The 21826-nt window shown below is 40.9% G+C and overlaps 1 protein-coding gene across 5 annotated transcripts in view; it reads right to left on the minus strand.

The window, feature by feature from the left end:
- The window catches only part of kalrna (kalirin RhoGEF kinase a), a 149711-nt gene that overhangs the window by 103113 nt on the left and 24772 nt on the right, over positions 1 to 21826 (minus strand). For 3 of the 5 annotated variants that reach the window (XM_082507920.1, XM_082507918.1, XM_082507922.1), the window contains exons 1-3: positions 14718 to 14811; positions 1211 to 1285; positions 38 to 152 (exon numbers count right to left, since the gene is read on the minus strand). In XM_082507920.1, the coding sequence (XP_082364046.1) occupies positions 38 to 152; positions 1211 to 1285; positions 14718 to 14796 (269 nt within the window). In that variant the 5' untranslated portion in view covers positions 14797 to 14811. Of the gene's footprint in view, positions 1 to 37; positions 153 to 1210; positions 1286 to 14717; positions 14812 to 21826 lie in introns of those variants that run through there. The other 2 variants (XM_082507921.1, XM_082507919.1) reach the window with 1 other exon arrangement.

The raw sequence follows: 21826 nt of genomic DNA on the forward strand, positions 1-21826 counted from the left end.
GTGTGTGTGTGTGTGTGTGTGATGGCATTGTGAGTACCTGGGGACAGTAGACAGGTAGGTTACCAGCCTCCTCAGGTCCTCGGGTTTTATTCGGTCATGGTTGCTCCTGGCAGGAAATGTCAGAATTGGTCCTCCTCGTTTATCTCGTCCACCTGCAAGTAGATGCACAAGAAAAACCTTAAAGCCAAAACACACGTGTTCAGGCAGGTAATCCAGGGTGAGTTTACATCTACATGTGAATCAGTGGAATGACGTCCAGCGACACTTAAAGTGTAACTAAAGTGTTACCACTTTGTTAAGTGACCACAAAAAAAATAGCTATGAAAAAAAAATGGACCAATCACACCTTCACAAATAAACCAGCTGACCAATTAACATTTAACGAGGTGGTATTGGCTGATTGGTTAAGCCACAAACCGAATAGGTTCTGGACTGAACCACTACAGGTTAAAAGGGGAGACAGTCAACATGTGCTCATCCCACAAGCTGCGACACATCCTGCTGGTCATCAGCAGGGGCTGCAGACGTGTTGAGCAGCAACGCTGCCCTCAACAGTTCTGTTGTTCAGGTGTCGCACAGTTTTCTTCTCAGTGTCTTTTTAACATTGTTGGAATGGATCAGAGGTTTTCAAAATAAAAGCAGGGAACAGTGAAGCACATGGTCATCTTCCAAACTTCCAACGTTAGATTGCTTGTTAAACTATGTGTAGGAGAGTGTGCCGGCCACACTGGTGTGTTGTTTGGATGTTTGCTTTGGCAGTGAATGAGCTCTAAGGGCAGAGGAGAGACGTTCCCATGGTGTGAATAGATTGGATGCCTTTCCTGCCTCAGGATGTGCGTGAGTCCAATGAGCTTTTCACGTGTGCAGATATGTGAGTAATAATATACTCGACTATATTCTAAACAGGACTGTGGACAGTCCACGGGACGTTCTTACTGGTCCTTTTCCTTATGACTGAAAAAAATCCCATCTTTTTGTCTTCAACATGAAAAGATTATATAAATTTCAAAACATTCTTAACTATCAAACAATGTTACTAAACATGAAGAATAGCTCCTAATGCTTCAAACACCTCTGTGTTCGTCCTGCATGACCATGGTGGTGGGGACAGGCTCTTTGCTGTAGGACACTCAGGGGGCTGATGTAAAGTTCTCCTGAAACAGACTGGAGGGTTGTGGATTTAACGCCAACAACACTGACTGACACTCACCTGACACAAAGGCAACTTTCTCCTTTAAAATCGGAAGAACATCAGAGGCCTTGATGCCTTCAGTCCTGAAGGGCCCTGGAGAGATGCAGGGAGAGAGAATATCAGCATGAATCTCACCATTGGATCACCGTTCCTAGGAGACACACCAACACTGTAATCTGTTACGGTTACATCACTATAAGCATTTCACATCTTAATAACTCTTCAGTAGATGTAGAGCAGAAGTAACTTAAGTTAACACACACAACATTAATAACAGCAAGTCAGCAGAATCCATAGAAAGGGGAGAGGGAGGGATTATTTAAAACACCTTCACTCTGTTTGAGAGAAAGACCTTTACAATCACTTCACAGTACATCGTCCCCTCGCTCTTATTGTGCTTTTCACCTTCTGTCCTTGATATTAATCAGCTGCATCTCCCCTAAACACCGTGGAACAGTGAGTGTGATGGTGACGACACAGCGTGACACATCCATGTGTAAACGTAATAGTAACCCACTGAGGCCTGGAAGCCAGAGGTCGCCCATAAACAGGAACAGACCAATTAGCTTTAACGATTCGTGTCACTAAAGGTAAACTATGTAATTGATCGGTTTTATGCCTGCGGTGTGTCAACAGCATTGATTAAACTTGTAAAGTTCTAGTTCCTTACTGATATTCACATGTGCTTATAAATTTATGCTGTGCTTTTTTAAATTGCAGTAATTTATTAATAATAAATTATAATTACCATTTCATTGTTTGTTAGCAGTAAATTCTATCTTGTCTATTTTGTAAATCTGGGTCATATCAAACATGACTAATGACTCGTGTTTGTTTCAGCCAACGAGCACGTGGTCTCACAGTCCTTCGTGCACGTGGTTTTGGCAGCTCCAGCCATGTTTTTATCGTCTATGATGCAGACAGACTGTATGCTTACTTTACCTTTTGTGTCTTTATCAGGATCAATAAGACTTTCTCCTTCTTTCCAGTTACTGGGAATGTAAGTTGTAAAACAAAGATCCAGTTTAAGCAAGCGTAACCATGAGTGTGCACTAATCACCTCACCAGGTAAGATTGTTCCTGGTTTTACATCTTCAGTCTTTATATTGTTTGTTTTTATACTTTAAACAGAATCAGGAGGCTGAACAAATACATCAGCTGGCATGACGTTTGCACCTTTTGTGTAAAATAAATAAATGCACTCAGATTACTAAGACTGGGGTGTGTCAGCTTCATCATAGCAGGCTAACAGGCTCGTACTAAGCTGGCAGAAATGCTGCGTTAAGAAGATTACACAACATGTCCGTGAAAGGGCATTACTGCTATGTTAGACAGTTTAGTTTAATAGAGTGTCTGTTTTTATTAAGAGTGCTTAGCAGTAACAGAAGCAGTGATAGGCTGTGTGGTTATGGCTAATTAGTCGGCTTAAGGCAAGCTGGTCTACTGAAAACTACGATTTCAATGTGTCAGATACATAAACATGTACGGAGGACCAAACAAGAACACCACGTGATTTCCAAATACTGACAGACTGTTAGCATCGCAGACAGTGTTAGCCACTGATATTATAAATCAGCTTCTTTTCCACAACACATGGGTGTTTGTAACTTAGAGGAAACATAGATGTGTCAAACAATAACCTTATACAGGTGATCGCGTCAAGAAACAACTTGGCCAAGTTCTGTGAAGCTGAATGTCCTGTAATGAAGTCAGACCAAAACAGATGACTCTGGATTTATGTCTTTATATTCACAGGACTGGAACAGAAAAATAGGTTGTGCTCCAGGAAACGAGGCAAAGAAGAGAGAGAAGCGAGTGTGCTGCCAAGATCAGCAGCGTTTTCTTCAGACCGTTAAACATACAGCAGAGGAAGCCAGTGTGTGTAAGGACGTAACACTCATCTGTCCTTCTGAGGGGAAACACACAGGAACCTGTCAAATGTGCTGATGCTTTTCACTTTTCTTATGGGAGGAGATTTTGATCATTTGCTGAGCACATGATGGTGAGCGAGGGTTTCCTCGTCCGAGCAATCAAACAACCTTAGACACCTGTGATGGACGTCTTTACACAGAGCTGGCCCAACATTTATGTTCATGGTTACGTGATTATTTTTATGTAACACTTTCTCTTTTTGTTTCTTATCTTGCTTTAGTAAAAACTTTCAGACGGACAAATGTGACACGAGTGTCGAGTAACAACGTCCAACGTTGTTTGACATATAATTTGTGTAAATGATGATGTTTGCATTTTCTTAAACCTCTGTGCTGAATTAACTAAAGCATTGCTGTAAACTGAGTACATATGTGTGTTCATTTCTAAGTGATGTTTTTAGGATGTCCAGCAGACATGTGTGGGTTTAGGTCGGGGGTGATGTAGCTTGGCGTGTTTTTGGAGACATGATCACAAGATTACCTGACTGGTGGTATGCACGTGTGAGATGTCTAGCCAGGAATCCCTAATTCAGAATCAGCATACTTTATTAATCGCTAAGGAAATGATGTGGCTTACAGTCGCTCCAAGACAGCAACAGTAACAGACTGAGCTGACTGCATAATACAATATGTTACAGATTTAACAGATAGCAGTAATCTATACAAATCACTCAATAATAAACATCAAATCAAATCAAATCACTTTTTATTGTCACATCACATGTGCAGGCACACTGGCACAGCACATGCGAGTGAAATTCTTGTGTGCGAGCCCCACAAGCAACAGAGATGTGCAAACACAACAACACAAACGAGCAAAATACAAGAATGGCCAACCTGAAACTAATAAATATATGTACAATATATAATAGTGTATGCATTTCTGGATGTGTATACTAAATATTTTCCTACGTGTGTGTGTGTGTGTGTGTGTGTGTGTGTGTGTGTGTGTGTGTGTGTGTGTGTGTGTGTGTGTGTGTATACACATTTTTACAAATTAAATAGTAAAAAAAAAAAAATAAATAATAATAATAATAATAATAATAATAATAAAATATATAAAATATACAGAGTTGAATATGTGCAAAACAGTGGCATTACTGTACAGTATGGAGTGCATAATGTTGAAGTTCCAGTAGTGAAGCTGAGGTGTCTATGACGTGTTCAGCAGTCTGATGGCCTGATGGAAGAAGCTGTCTCTCAGTCTGCTGGTACGGGACCGGATGCTGCAGAACCTCCTTCCTGATGGAAGCAGTCTGAACAGTTGATGGCTGGGGTGACTGGAGTCCTTGATGATCCTCCCCGCTTTCCTCAGGCAGCGCTTCCTGTAGATGTCTTGGGAGGGAAGCTCACCTCCAATTATCCGTTCAGAGCACCGCACTACTCGCTGGAGAGCTTTGCAGTTGTAGGCGGTGCTGTTGCCGTACCAGGTGGTGATGCATCCAGTGAGGATGCTCTCCATGGCACAGTGATAGAAGGTCCTGAGGATGCGGGGGCTCATGCCGAATCTTTTCAGTCTCCTGAGAAAGAAGAGGCGCTGCTGCGCCTTCTTCACTGTTTTGTTTGTGTGTACTGACCACGTAAGATCCTCAGCCAGGTGTACGCCAAGGAACCGGAAGGAAATATTCAATATGAATATTACAGAGGTGAGAATATATATGACTGACATTGACTCTAACCTGTGAACTTTGTCATTTGCTGTGTTACTGTAGAGCGTGTGCAGAAAGGTGTAACTATTGCAGTGTGTTAGATGGAGTTTACAGGGAGATGACCACAGTCAGGAATGATTTCCTGTGTCATTCAGTGGTGCATTGTGGGTAATCTCAGTCTGTCACTGAGCGTGCTCTTGAGCTGTTATATGGCCTAATCTTACCAAATATTTGTGCAAACGTTTGCATGAACACTGTGTCTCTGCCTCGCTGTGATCTAATAAAAATTATGGTTTGCAGAACAGTGTGTGGAGACCCCCCCCCAAACAAAGGTATTAAAATGAGAATGTAAAAAAACAAAAACAAAATTTTGCTGAAACAAACATGCCTTAGTTATTCAGATGTACTCCGTGCTTTGGCTGTCATACTATCATGTATTCTGGCTCTTCTGTAACTGCTGACACACACACACACACACACACACACACACACACACACACACACACACACACACACACACACACACACACACACACACACACACACACACACTAATACTATCTAACACTAATTGTATCACTTAAACCTGAATGGCTGAAGACTGCGACTGTGCAACAAATGAATGAAGTTTGCTAATAATAGTTATAATAATATAGATTTTGTAATTTCCTACTGAAAGTATCTAAAACAGACTAATAGCCTATTTCTTCAGCCTGAGAGTTCAACTCCACAGCTGTGCACAGCACTGTCGTTCTTATCCCTTTGCCAGCAGGACCCAAAGATGGGGGCTCACTTCACAACTGCAGAGAGCTTTTATTGTGAAATAACTAAAACTCACAGTTTGAGTAGTGCACCCAGCCTTAACTGTCATTACTGTGCTCATGTTAGCAGAAGCTTGCCCCTTGAGTTGGATCATCGTGTGTTATTTTGAACTACTTTGGATAAGCGTAGTTAACAAAGAACAAACTCTATGGCTGCTGCATTGCAAAGCAATACCTAATGTATGTAACTGCCTAAACTGCTGAAAAATGAGCACATGAAGGCAAAGAAAAACAATGCAGCAGTTGTGAACATGAATCTTCCACTCAGCTGTCTATAAAAGCGAGCGTGTGCAGCGAGTCAGCCTATCCAGCAGGCTCACAGAGACACACTGAAATCACCAATGCAATTAGACAGCACCTTAGACAAAAGATGTTATCCTCTGCGGCAGTTACTTTTTCAAAAGTAGCAACGACGTATGTACAAAAAGATGGGGAAAGAGAGACAGCTGCCAAGTACTGTGGTACAGTCCAATCCATCATGGAGGTACACTGGATGTGTTTCTTCTTCTATTCGGTGAATACGGACTTTATTTTGTGCATAAAACCAGTACATACTCAGCATCTTCTCTCTTTCTTTGGCCACATTCACCCATTTGTTTTTTATCCTGTGCCGTGAAACACTTTTGGGCAATGTGTTGGAGATTTATGCTGAATTCAAGGCAACAGATAATGAGCACAGCTACCACAGTGTCCTGCAGCAACGCGACACACTCTGGTTTGAACTTACTGGGACCATCAGAGCATGAAATTCAAACCAAAAGCTCTGCCCCAGGCTCTTAGGACTGGGTTTTGTTTCAACCAAGAGCTAAATACACACGTTTTCAGGAACTAGAAGTTGTTACATGTTTAATTAAGTCTCATATATTTTGGTTTTTGTTTTGGAAGCTTTTCTATGCAGGTGTTCCAAAAAGACAAAGATGATGACCAAAGAGTGTGACCTTGTACTATGTTGTTCATGTCACTATCAGTCTGAGTAGGTGCAGAACAACAAGTGTGAAAATGAACCATAAGTGTCAGGCATGGTTGGTTTGATGGTGGCTCGTCTTCATGCTTTCAGTCTGTCACACACCTTTAATCTAACGTGAGTTTTCCTCATCTCATGTCATTCTATGGTAGTGACACAGCTGTGGTTACAGAAGCATGTGGCTGTTTAATATGCATTTATGTGTGCATGTGTGCGTCCTTACAGTTACACTGAAATTATCCAGAAACCACCTGAAACATTTGCTAGCTGCTACTAATGGAAGAAGATGTGTGCGTTGTGTTTAAGTTAAGTGAACTGAAATTTCAATTTGAAGGGCAGGCACAGCACAACAAAGTAGGGCTGTTCGATATAACGATATATATCAGATGACAATATAAAAACGTCTATCGTTTCATTTTACGCTATCATTTGTTTCGTGGTGTCGCAAAATAAACTGTTTACAGCAATATTTTTCATGTTCTGATGTCACTGTAGTTATTATTAATTGCGTAAAGTTCAATCTTTCTCTTATATTTAATATAACCACACTACGGACGGACAAGCGACTGTTTTGTTAATGGGTTGTCGTTAGCAACAGCGACGGTAACACCATTGCGTGTCCGCTTGTTTATGTTCCACATAAACCTTTCACAATAAAGCTCAAGATCCTGTTGAGACTTTTCAAAATAAACTGAATCACCTGAAAGATGCAGATTATTTACGGATGAGAAGTAAAAAACGAGACGGCGGCCGTTACAACTTATGTCAAAAAATGTATCGTTTCATGCGTCGGTTAAAACACTCGACTCCAGCTACACGACGCCCAGCAGGAAACACTTCACCTGCCCGAGATTCACAGAGTTTACAGAAAATGTTACATTTTTGTGATTTATATCGTTATCGGACGATAGATGTTTTATATCGGGATATGAGATTTTGGTCATCCCTACAACAAAGTCTGCATTTAAAAAAGGACTGTATTGAATTAATATACGAACCTTGGCAAAAACTCAAATGTTGATGAAGGGTACTCAGCTTCAGATAGAACGAGATACAAAGCATTGAAACACATTAAGACAAACTTAATGAACATTTGGACCCAGAAGCAGGGTTCATCATCACTTAACAACCGGATTAGAGGAAACTGACCAACACCCCCCATGCACACACACACACACACACACACACACACACACACACACACACACACACACACTTTTTCAAAGCATTCTGTTGCTGCTGCCAAAATTTATGGATTAAACTTGGAAGGCTATGTTGGTGATAATTGCTCATCTGGCAAGATGCTAATTTGTGACTGTGACTCCACCTTTCATTAAAAAGGCACCCACTTCAGGGCTGGGCGATATGGCCTGAAATCCATATTGCAGCATAATGTGAAGAATGTGCGGTAATGATATATATTGCCATATATTCTTTTCTTCTGTATACCGTATCTTCAGGTCCCAAAAGTCACACAAACACTGCAGCATCACTGAGAGTTAAAAACTGTCTAAATTCTTTCATCTTTAATAAAATGATCAGCGTTGCTGCTTTACCAGGTGTAACTATGAAGTTAAACATCCAGGCATCCATGAAAACAGGATTTATTAAATATAACAGAGTTAGAAGTTAGCAGGAAGTTAGCTCGCTAGCTTCCACCTAAACTTGATATAGCATGTTCTGACTGAGAGATTTCTGAAAAAAATCAAACGTACAGCTCTGCTATCACTTCCAACATAAATGAAGACAGAAAACTAAACAGCAGTGACGTTTGTAGGGTTACTGAAGTTCGGCTAGCTGGTATATAATGATGTGCTATGTGACCGCTAGCAAAACAGCTATGTTAGCATAACATAAACACAGTGAAGCTGGAGGATGAACGCTAACTTTTTTCCACTCGATAAAAGTTAACGTGAGGGTTCCTGATGGTTAGGCACAAATGCAATCGCATGGCAGGATGCTGTAAACAGACCAAACTCCAGTCAGGAGAACAACTGAGATAATCCATCCACAACACAAAGTTAGTCATTAATATACTGCAACAACATGGGAATAGAGCCGCTGTGAGAGAATTCAACATTAAGGAATCAATGTTACGGAAGTGGAGGAAGCGCAGTTTTTGGCTTTCCTCATATTCCAAAACGTGCTTCGTCTCTTCCCTATTACTGTCGTGTGGCATATTTTGCAGATGATGTTTTGCTGCTTAACATCTGACTGCTTAAACCCAAACCAGGTGCATATGACTGACGTTGCACCGGTCTTCTTTATGAGCGCCTCCTCCTCCTCCCCACATGTTAGCTCAATGCTTGCAGCCGCTGCGATGCTTTCGATCAAAACAGGCTCAACTTGATGACACCATCAACATGCGCTACCACTACCGTTTACGGTTTATACCAGCGGTCTCCAACCTTTTTTGCGCCACGGACCGGTTTATGCCCGACAATATTTTCACGAACCGGCCTTTAAGGTGTCGCGGATAAATACAACAAAATAAAACCAGTACTGGTACCGAAAAAAGAAGATTTATTCATAACACACGTGAAAAGACCCAGGAAAACCGAGTAAATGATAAAAACCCGAAAACCATACATTTCACACCTTAGTCTCAACTCTCGCGGCCCGGTACCAAATGACTCACGGTACCGGTCCGAGGCCCGGGGGTTGGGGACCGCTGGTTTATACCATAGTTTAGATTGTATAAATCTAAACTATGGCTCTGTCTTCTTGGAGGCTTTGTGACATTCCTCTGACTGAGGAAAGAAGAGTTGTGAGAGTTTTGTGTCTCCTGGTTGATTTGGTGTGTGTTCACGTTCACCTCTTTTTGTGTGTGTGTGTGTCTGTGGATTTATTTCTGCAAGTGAAAGAATGAGTTTGTAAAGCATTTAAAGTCATTTTCTATTGAAAGTATCTAGATGATGATTCTTGCAGCCCTACTTTGGTTCATGTATTTAACCAGTAGTCATGGTTGCCAGGCAGGTAACCAGGAAGACACTAAAAACTTGCCAGCACACATGAAACAGGAACTATGCACATATGGAAAAAAATACACAGGTTCCATCATGAAACATGCTTCACTACAGTGTTCAACGTCACACAGCCAGGAAGTGATGTCACTGGTCTATTCTTAACACACACACACACACACAGGCATAGCTGGACTCTTCCAGATGTTTAGATGTTAAAGGTCAACATGCAGCACAGTTGAAAATCTTCATACTGTTTCCTTCACCATGCACACATGACGTGGACTAAACCAACTCACAGGCAGCTTCACAGTAAGCACTGATTACTGAAATGTAGCAGCGATATCAGCATTCAGACACTTACAGCTTTAAGTCTGTTCACGTAGTAACTGTCCAGACAGTCTCAGCAAACAGTGAAGGTGACACAGAGGATGCTTTCAGGGACCACAGTACAATGACCGTTCATTTCAGTTATTACACCAAACAGGCTCATTTCCCAGATGAGCACAGGAGCCTGATGTGTATCAGGACGACAGCCTGTATGCGTGCTCTAATAGTTTTAAATAACAATCAGCCAGTTCAACAGCTTTATGCAAAACCTGTCATGTGCACGACTGTGAAAGGCCGTAGTATAACACGCATTCACATACACGCTGAGTTTGTGTGTCTTCACAACAGGTGAAGCTATCAGCACTCTGGCAACAGCTGCCTCAGCTTCACGTGTTGCCACAGCGACACATGGTGGTGTCTATCGTGTTTAATGCCGCTACGCTTACATGTGAAACTTATGCAACGTGAAACTGAATCCCTAAAAGTTCGGCTGAGCAGTAATTATCCCTTTTCCAAATCAATCAGTTGGCATTCTAACCATCAGATGAAAGTCCCATTTCCATCCTGTCACGCTGGCATGTGTTCGCTGGCAGGATTGGGTTACATCAGCTGTTTGGATCTATTTGTCCATTTGTGTTAAAGTCCTTAACAAGCTCTTGGCATAAAGTTTCCAAGCGACAGGGATGTCTTAGGAAGTAGAGCTCTCAGTGATGTGTCACATAGGTACTCTGGAAGAAATAAGGCTGCACAAGGCTGTGAGCCGAATCAGGTCAACAACACATTCACAAGTCATTGGGGGTCCTTTTGTCCCTCTTTGGGGGGAAACTCCCACTGGGTTTAAATCTGGGACTCTCCGCCATTTGACCTTAGAACTGAAGAAGCTTCTTGGATGAGAGGTGAAACGTCTTCAAGCAACTTAAAGAAGTCCAGACGCTTTTCTTTACAAGCTCCTTTGACTATGATGACCTGGATGACTGAGAACCTTCACAGACACAACGCATTCACAAAGATTCTGCTACAAAGATGTTAGATCACCGTTTGAGGTTATAAGGGCCGTTTGAGGCTTTATTTTTTTTCCTGAGCTGTGATACACTTTGGATTCTAGCCAATCATTTTACATTTCCGAGGATAGTAGGCGGGTCCAGGTACGTACGTTCTTTTAGAGCAGAGCTACAGATTAAAAACGCCCAAGGCGAAGTGGTCAAAAGTCTGGCTGTACTTCACAGCAAAAGATGCAAACTCAGCAGCAACAAGTGCTTTAAGCTGATACTGTGATACTGTCAAAGGAGGTAACACCTCGAATCTGATGAAACACCTGGCGACGCATAGCGTTTTTTTTAAAAGCCGAGAAATGCACCGAGTTAGCAACATCCCCCAAGAACCCGAAGAGGAGAGTCCTGGCCCCTAGCCCTGCCAGTGTAGCAGAAATGATGAGGATGATGATGCAGCAGCAGCCGTTCTTCTCTGCGTGAGTAGCTTAATGTTGTTCGTGTGTAATTTACGTTGAGTAGGCTAACCACGTTATTGCATTAATGCATGTAAGGTGAACTAGCAAACAGCGTCGTAGTTACATGCGGCTGTCTTCTTGTTTGATAGAGTGAAACCATATATGCCCTATAGCTGCAGGAAAGGCTATCATTGGTATCTTTTTACAAAAAAACAGCTAAACATGAGAGGTTTTAGGACAAAGTTTGTGTTTTTCATTGTTTAAGCACCGGTTCCAACCAAAGCAGGTATGTTGTATCAACAGAAAAGGCTAACTTGGTTATCATTTTGCAGAAAAAAAGAGACTACTAAAAATAAAAACCGGCACCGTTTCAAAAGTACCGGTTTGCAATGTTCCCTGTAATGTTTCATGTGTCTGAGCGAACACACAAACTCCCTGAGCGTCCCTTGGACCACTGTGAGCGACAGCAGACGTGAGCACTGTGGTCACGCCAGCATCGAATCATCCAAGTTACATGTTTATTAAAGTAATCAAATTACAGCATTTATGTTAGACTACTTTTAATTAACTGCTTTAGCCCACTTACAATGAAAATTTAAAACAATCTTGTTCATGACCTGTGTAGCATGTTAACACTATTGGAAGTAAAAATAACTTGAACTCCAATTTTGAAAACACAACTTTCTTTTTTTTGTATGAAGCTCTGACTTGTATTATGAGTCTGTGGTCTGGAAGAGAGTCTGTAACTCTGTCTGCAAAATATAATATATAATGACCAATGTTGGGTAATTAATTATATAGTTACTTCTTCAAAAAAGAAACTGAGTTTTGCAAACAACAAAGTTTTTTGCAGCTGTTTACCTAAAAATGCAGCCAAGGCGTTTTTTTAAACAAACATTTCAAACTATTTACAGAACAATCAGCTGTTCTGCATCAAATCTGATGCCACACAAATTATTTGTGCCGCTCCAAAAATAATTTCTGTCCACTATGAGACACCGATGAAACACCAGTGTCGGCACATGAGGAATGCTGAACATTTGCCTGTTTAAATCATGAGACCAGTCACTACACAGAGATGTGCTTCTGAATGTGGACGATGTGTCTTCTGCTGCAGTGATGCAGTTCTGCTTGTGTTGAGTGATGTAAACAACTGATTGATCTAAACGCTTTAAACGTCAAAATTGATCATTAGATTTTTTATGACACAGCAGTGGTGAGTGTTCCCACCTTCATGTTTGTGCACCATATTTATGCAACTGTGTTACCAAAGATCACATTTTTGATATTTTTCAAACATTTTATGCACAACATGCAGTAGAACTCTTTGAGTCCCACTAATCTTGTGGTAGTATTACACATTGTTAGCAGAAAGTGGTAAGAGTAATGCTAATACAAAACTAAAAACAACATATCAGGTCGGTGTGAATCAGAATAAACTCAGAGCACATAGTACTGATTGGTGAAACTGAGTTTACAAGACTCACTTTTTGGTATTTGGCTCTACTGATTAATATCAGTACGTGATATATAAATGGCTTAGCAGATACAGTAGACAAAACCCATCATATCAGTATCATGGTTCTGTCCAGTTTTTCCCATATGTGCTGAAAACTCCATTACACAGACACCTATTTCACATTTCAATAATATCTTATGTACGCATTTCGCATCTAGATTAACAGTTCAGTGCGTCTAGAGGCACTGTTAATTTACAAAGTTGTTAGACTCTAAGAAGGCTGTCTGCATCCCCTAATCTCCTCAATGTTTCCAGCTGGTGCTAATTGGCCACCTAGTCAGGTGTGGATAAAAGCATACCTGAGGCAAGCTCCCAGAGAGTTCACTTGTCTTTGCCTTGGTGGCATCAGCCATTTTAGCCAACCTGGTTTTCCATTTTAAGATAAAACCTCTTCTCACCCATACTCTGGTATTCGTCTCCTTTTTTTTTATGTTGCGGCTTTGAGCCGGGTCGTAACAACATCAAAATCAAGCTGTAGCCTCCAAGGTGGAACAATAAAACCAAAACATTAGCACCAACAACTGCAGTTCCTCTAGCAGCCACTTGAGGCTGGCTTTAAAACCAAGTGAGTCCCCATGGACTCCAGAAATGACAGCGTCCTAAACTGAAACATAGCATGTTTGAACCTGATGTTAAAACAATTCAAGTCTCTGTAGCTACACATATAGAAAGTTTCATAACCTACATTTGCATGAAAGCCCTCTGCAGGATGAACAGGTGAGTTTGCTGCACTGTGATGGATTTACAGTAAATAGCAGAGTGTGACTGCTGCACAGTGACTGTGGTGCTTATGGTCATAGTTGGGTTACATCAAGTGTAGCAGAGATTCATATGAAGTTAAGCTGATGATGCTCAGATGCACTGACTGAATTCCACTTTCATACCAACTTTATTTCCCACCCTGAGCCACAACAGCTGATTTTGGGGTTCCACACCTGCTGGATCCACTTTAACTCGTCCCTTCTCATTTTCCTGTTAGAGCTAAAGTCACCCTCTACAGTGGAGCAGCAGAAAATACAGATCATTTTGATTTTCCTTCTTTTTTTTCTGCTCATCTTCTACTTAATAGATTCAAGCTGAGTGCCTTCATTGGAATTAAAATTAAGAGTCAAATAAAGTTTGTATTCAAATCTACTCATATTATTATTACATTAATATAGCACAAGGTTCAGGTAGCTTTGCATAGAAATAGGTGGTAGAAATGTTCTTCAAGGAGCTACTTTCACTTTCTTACTCTGAGTCAGTACGTTTTCACTTTTACTCAAGTAAAGTAGTTGAATCAGTACTTCAACTTGAGTATTTTTTAACACTAGTATCTGTACTTCAGCACAAGTACACCATGTCTGTAGCTGTGCTGAAGAGGACCTCTCCATTGCCCTTGTAGTTAATTCTATCATTTAGCGCCACTTCCCAATATCATCACGTTTGGCTTCATAATCCCAAACACTGTGGTGTCGTATTCATTATATTCATTTTCTAGTTAAAACCAACATAATAATGTTTGAGGAATGGCAACATTTATAGTACTTTGTGCAGGTTTTCCCACTATTGGTTCCTCATAAGCTCCTGTGGAAACAGTTTGTATGAAATACAGTTATTATCATGTTATTATTGACTAATGTCCTTCTTGTTTGACTATAAATCGTCTGTTCTGAGATAAGTTTTACCAAAGTGACACTTTGGCACAATTTGAAAATGTATGAACTTGTGATGAAGGTCATGTATGAATGGTTCTTCTTTCACAGGCAATTCTAATTGAAATCAGAGCTGTCTGATTTATACCACAGCATTCAATAGTTGTGTAATTTCACTGTAATGTCACGTGCCCTGCTGCTCCATAACTAACAGCATTACACTGAACATAAATCACTTATTGTTGTCTCATTATTTCAACAGATTACCTGCGTAAAACAGAGCAGGGTAGGTTTCCAGCGCGAGCCTCTCACATACGCACACATGTGCATTTGAACACAAGCACATATTAATGGCCTCGCCTCCAGTGTTCCCTGCAGAGGAAAACCACATCCATCAGTCCTCCAACACAAACCACACACTGCTCTCTCATAACTATGCTCAGAGCAGAGTGAGAGCTAGTACAAGCTAAGTGCTTTCCAGCCACCACACTCAGGTTGCACTAAGACAGAAGCAGGAGATGATGTATTCTCCACAGGGACGCTGCTGCTCGGTAAGGGACAGCTGCTGGAAAAAAGCAAGAAACGTGATTAATAGAGTGTTGTTTTGTTTCTTTGTTTTTATCTGAATAACCTTTGTTTCCACTTGGGCAACATGTTTCAAGTAAAAGAAATATGTATGATCACATTTCTGTCAGTGTTTGTCTTGCAAGGTATCTGCAGCTGAGCAGCTTCCAACTATCTTGGGTGAATAGACTTTAGAAAGTTCACTTGGAGGCTTTAAATCTGTCCAAGCAGGAAAGACATCTTCACCTCAATGACTCCTGATGGTTTTACACTCGTGTTATGACGACACTGTACTTCATTGTTTCCAGTGGCTTCTGCCAGGCCGTGGCAGTTTATCGGTGTTTCACACAAACAACACACTAGAATAAGTACCCGTGTGGACGGGACGAACGAGGCATCCAACCAGGCACAGAGGACAGAAATGAGGACGAGACGATACTGTGTGTGTGAATCCTCTGATTTCTATGATAAAAATTGGTGCTTTTCTTGATGTAGCTGGAGGTAAGCAGGAAGTTTTGTCAGGTAAGTTTTAGCCATCAGTCAGGTAGCACAATACTTGTGTAAACGTAACTGGCAATGCTCACAATGCTCTCATATTAGCTGCCAACCTACTTATTTAATCCTGCTTGGATACGTCCACAGTGGAAACTTTCCTTTTTGCTATGTATTAACAGACCTCTCTGCATTGAATCATATCTGTTATTAACCTCTGTCTCTCTTCCACAGCATGTCTTTATCCTGTCTTCCTTCTCTCACCCCAACCAATCACAGCAGATGGCCCCGCCCCTCCCTGAGCCTGGTTCTGCCGGAGGTTTCTTCCTGTTAAAAGGGAGTTTTTCCTTCCCACTGTCGCCAAAGTGCTGCTCATAGGGGGTCATACGGGTTTTTCTCTGTATGTATAATTGTAGGGTCTACTTTACAATATAAAGCACCTTGAGGCGACTGTTGTTGTGATTTGGCGCTGTGTAAATAAAACTGAATTGAATAGAATTGTTATAATTCAATAAATCTGTGTTTGTCTGTTCATTGCATTTTTCAAGCAGCATTTCTCTGATTTATTTCAAAGTTGGTGGAAATATTGCTTTAAACACAAATATGTACACTGTTGAGTTTGAGTTTGTATCAGTGAAAAGGTAAATGTCTTCTGTTTTTTATGCTGACCCTGCAGTGACTACTTCCTGTTCAACTCTGCTGTGTGTGTGTGTGTGTGTGTGTGTGTGTGTGTGTGTGTGTGTGTGTGTGTGTGTGTGTGTGTGTGTGAGAGAGAGAGAGGTGCCAGCAGAGACTTTACAGAAGAAACAGGTCATAATTGTTATTGTTACATATCAATATAGAATCTGTTGACCCACCTCGACAGAGAGGCAGTCGTGTCTGCCTGTTCATCAGTCTAATCATTCCTGATTTCTTTCCTGCTGACTGAGTCCACCATGATAACAAAAACCTTTTCCTCCTCCTAAAGTCTCAAGGCTGTCAGTAACACACGTGCATCCTTGGTTAGAGGCCATAAAAACAAAATACTCACATCTACTAAGGAAATTATGTAAGAGCTTGAATATGTTCGTCCTTGCATGTATTTACCCTCAAAAAGCAGTTTCATGTGTGTCACGCTTGTGTGTGTCCTTCCTTCATGAAGGTTTCTTTGGCTGTTGAATTATTTGCATTTTTACTTTGCTTGATCACATCACAGAGACTCTGCGAGGCAGCACCACGTGGTCGTACTCGAGGCGCACACAGCGGTCTGTTACTGCAGTATTAGCTTGATAATAAACTGACTGCATATTTTATTTTTCTCTCATCCATCGACACCATCTGACTCATTTGAGATGAACCAATCACATCAAAGCGTCTGTTTGAGGGTGATGACATCATCTGTGGTGCATGCCAAACGCATGCAGCGATGCCATCTGGAGGGTGCTGACTCAGCACAACACTCACACACACGTCTGATCACTCCAGCTCACACACTCGTGCACGGTAGTCAACGACACTAAAAACCAATTTGTCTGATCTGGTTCTGGTAGGATCCACGGAGGTTTCTGCCTACACGGGACACTTTGTCAGCACTAACAGCATTTTATTCAATTTAAGAGAGCGTATCTTCCAAAGAACAGCATCACATTTACAACCTTTACAAGGACTTTTACCTCAGATTAGAGCCAGGAGTGTTTTTGGTTTTCCCACATTACTCAGCACACACACACACACACACACACACACACACACACACACACACACACACACACATTTGTGAAATATGTTCTGGGACCTTCAGGATTCCAAGCACAAGCGTGAGAAGCATGAGGGCTGCGGTCTGTATGAAGCAGGATCCTGTCTTATTCAGTTAACTGCAGAATTAAACACTCAGTAGCACAGGAACAGAGCGGGAGGGAGAGAGAGAGCCAGGGACAACAATGTCACATTAGAAAGGTATAGTAATCATCCACAACTATTTTCAGTTGCAGATGATAAAGGATTCAGAAAGTTTATTCATGCAGGTCCATATGACAGAGAATATGCATCTTCTTTTTGTTTTCATATTATAATTTATATTTAATTGTGTTGTGGTTTGCAGTGTTTTGTGTTGTTTCACTTTAAATATGTTGAAAAGGAAAAAGCTGAAAATTTAAATAGTTAAAAGTTGAACTGTGACTAGTTGGTTTTTGTATTACATGATTTGTTTATTACATTTTATGTGGAGTGAATGAATAAAAGTATATTTACGGTGGCCCCTAGAGACAAAACACGTAAAAACTCCAAAACACGTACAAAACACAACAGGAGTGCTCCAGGATGCTAGGGTGCAGTGTTGAGCTTTGGTTCCCTCGTGGCTACACAAGCCAGCAAGTACCAACGACTGGATTTGGTGTGTGGTAGTAACAAGTGAATGAACTTTTTTTTTTTTAATTATTTGAATATATATGAGTGCCTGTGTATAAATACACAAACAATACACATATGCTTTCAGTTGTGTAATTTAAGTGATCTAGGTAGCTCTGTTTCGAAGTTCAGTTAATGCTAGAAATGTGCTTTGGAGTTTGTACGTGTTTTGTCTCTAGGGGCCACCGTAAATATTTATATATAAACATTAGGGGTGCAACGATACTTGTATCGATACTGAACCGTTCGATACAGTGCTTTCGGTTCGGTACGCATATGTATCGTCGAGCACAGATCCACCGAGTGCAGATCCACTGAGCGCAGGGCAAGCTAGCAAGACAGAAGCTAAGCTCGTTGCAACATGGCAAATTGAACCTCCTCCACCCTCATTCAGATCTGGCGTTTGGAATTATTTTGGTCTTCATGTGACGTATGACCCTGAAGGTAAGCGCGTCATGGACTAAAGTAAAACAGTATGTTGGATGTGCCACGCAATGCTCAATTACATGGGTGGGAACTAGTGTGTTAGCGCAGTTAGCTCGTTAACGTGTTGGCCGTCCAGCCCCACGCACGGGGCGATCGGCGGTAGCTCGTTAACGGAGATTTGCCGTGTTGTGGCGTTAACGTCATTTCAGATTAACGCTGACAGCACTAGTGGGAACACAACGAATATGACTGCACATTTACTCCGACAGCATCCTAGTGCAAAGACAAGAGGAAGCAGACAAAAACAACAAGCACGCATGCTACAAACTTTACCCGAGTCATTTAGACAGCCGTTAGCACAGGATTCTCCTTATGGGGACCTGATATGTTTAATATGCTGCTGAGAATATAGCCCAGAAGAAGCGGATAGTAGAGCTTTTATTTTGGAAAGAGACATTTCTCTGTAATAAACTCTCTTTTCCAAAGATGAGTGATTTCTCAAGCAGATAGATTTATTACTTTGTTGTTTCAGCAGCATTAAATTTAAAAACTGTACTTTTGAGTTAAAATATATATTCATAATTTTAATAAATGACAAATTGAAAAGGCATGAACATTTTTTTGTATCGAAAAAATATCGAACCGTGACACCAAAGTACCGAACCGAACCGTGAATTTTGTGTATTGTTGCACCCCTAATATATATATATATATATATATATATATATATATATATATATATATATATATATATATATATATATATATATATTTATATATATATATATATATATATTTATATATATATATATAAAGGCACTTTTTTTTACATTAGTAATTCCTTTTGTGCATAATTTTATATTATTATTAATAATAAATTAATTAAAGCAACAAAACAACCTGAAGACCCGGTTCGGAGCCGAAAGAGCCGGTTCTTTAAAAAGAGCCAGAAATCCCATCACTACTCGTTTGAGTTTTAGACAAAATGGATTCTAGGATATTGCATTTCGTCAAGTGCAAAAACTGAGGGGGGGCTGCTGTTGTGTGTGTGTGGATAATAGCAAACACTGAAATACAGTTTTTGCACGCAGCAATGAATTTGTTCACTCAAATTTAGCTTTTCTTCGCTCAAAATAAATTTCTCCTCAAAATGCAACACTGCAATTTTTGTTTTTATGTGCGCTCAGAATAGTGGCACAAAAATAACGCCATACAAGTTGTGTAAAAGTGCTTTGAGTGCTCAGAGTAGAGAAGCTTTATATAAGAAGCAGTCCGTTTGCTGTGCTTCTGGATCTATGTTAATGTCAGCTAGGAGGAATCAGCGTCAATCAGAGAGAAATAAACAGTTTTTAGATAGAAATAATGTTGTTAACCTGTTCAATCAAAATTATAACATTACAGATGAGCAGTGCTCTCTTGTTTAATTATGAGCCAGAGCCACTGCCTGCCATTTTAATAATAACAGATGGCTGGTGTGACTTTTACACACAGGTACCTTTAGCTGCTGCCAAAGGTACCTGACGCAGCCAAATGTTTGATTTAGCAAAGGCTTTATTCTAAATCCAGTCTTAGGATGTGCACCAGGAGCACAGTAGCTGTTAGAAGGTGCTGTTGTAGTTGAGCAGCTAATCTAAGAGCTTGGAAAGAAAAGCGACTGGACATTTTTAAGTTTCTTGAAAAGTTTCTTCAGTTCTAAGATCAAACGCTGATGAGACCCAGGTATCTCAGCCCCGGTGGGAGCTGTCCCTTCACAGGGTTGATGACCCTCATCACATGAACCAGTCTGAGACATTTCCTCACCCTGTCACGTGACGCATTGAGATCAGCTGACTCAAGACATGTTAACATTTAAATCAGGACATTTACTGGCTTCTCAAATTTCCTTATGATGTGTTGTTCAGTGTTGTGCAGGTCAGCTACTCCAGCTGCTGACGAGGGAAGGTTTGTGTGTCTGCCTGTTTGCAGCAGTGCTGTGTGAAGTTGTGTGTCAGCTGGGGGAAGCAGACAGCAGTCTGATACTGTTGAAAATGTGTATCTAATCCATTTTTGTTTGTAATATCGGTTAGTGTCTGAAAAGCTGTAACTCTGCTGTGTAAGTGAACAGACGTATGCAGCGCTATCAGATACCTGAGTATGTGATGAATTGTAATTGAGTATTTCTTTAAATTATGTTTCCGTTTGTGTTTTTATTCTTTAAAGTGGAGTCCTCCTGAAAGAGCAAACTGTACAAATAGGTGTTGCATTTGAGCATCATATGTAAAGCTTATAGAAGATGCTGTAAAATTGGAGCCAAAATGAAAATATCAGGAGATAAATTTGAATTGAAGAATTTATATTTCTTACTGATGCACATAAAGGAAACACAAAGACATTACATGCTATTGAAAACGTTACTGTCTGTGTACTCGTGTCTGAGGGATCTTTCAGATATGGTAACACTTTCCTGCAGAATGATTGGTCAGGAGGCGATGATTCAAGACCACTGAACACAACATTTGCAGCCTATTCCTGTGGTGATATAGGCCAGTGAGAAGTGATCGACCTGTATTGTAGAGGACCCCCCCTGCTCAGCGCAAAGCACAAGGCTCACGTGCGGAGTGAAGCGGAAAAAAGTGCGAGAGAGAGGGTGAGAGAAAGGGAAAAAAAAAAAAAACACGGCTCGCAATAAGGAGACAGCTCGCGTCATTCACGTCAAAGATCCGGCTCTAAGAGCCATTTCGTTTGCAACCGACACATCACTACAAACGAGGCAGTGGCGGAGGAACACAGAGGGGCGGAGTTTGAAATATTACTCTGTCTGGGTCACAAAATAAACTTTTAAGATATTTTCATGTGAGAATGTTTCTGTGTAAACTTCAAATATCTGCTCGATTCATCAAGACATCACATATTTGCATAAGTGCTCTAATGTTTTCAAACCCACTCAGAAAAGTTACCCACCAGCTGACTCGGGTTAAACATAATATATAAAGCTGAACTGACAAAAAATCACCGACTACACCACCAGGTATTACAGGACAAACCATAAAGCCTTTGAACTACAACAAACGCTGTTGTGACAGTGATGTACAGTCTTGTTGGTATATATGTATGATTTGTATCACCTTCATGTATCCACACCGATATCATGATCAGCAGCTTTACAGCTGTGGCTCCAGCAAACATCAGCTGATACTAGAAATTAATATTAAATAAATGCTAACAACAGCTGATCAAGCTTAAACGTGCTGCTGTTTAACGCGACATCCGCTGGTTTCCTCTTTCTGGCGCAAAGTGGGAGATAAACAAACAAGAGAGACGATCAGCTGATCATTGATCAGTTTCATAATTGAAGTAGCAACAGGAGAGGGAGGAGAATGAGAGGAGAAGAGGCAGCTGACAGCATAAAGACAGAATAACTCCAGCTTTGTGTCTTTTTCATTGTAGCTGAAGTCCGGGACGAATCGCGTCAGTAAAGAGTTGAGCGTGCACGGGCAGAAATATTGAGAGCACGAGCAAGTGCAAAACCT

This window comes from Aulonocara stuartgranti, assembly GCF_965226115.1.
Source record: "Aulonocara stuartgranti genome assembly, chromosome: 16".
NCBI lineage: Eukaryota > Metazoa > Chordata > Actinopteri > Cichliformes > Cichlidae > Aulonocara > Aulonocara stuartgranti.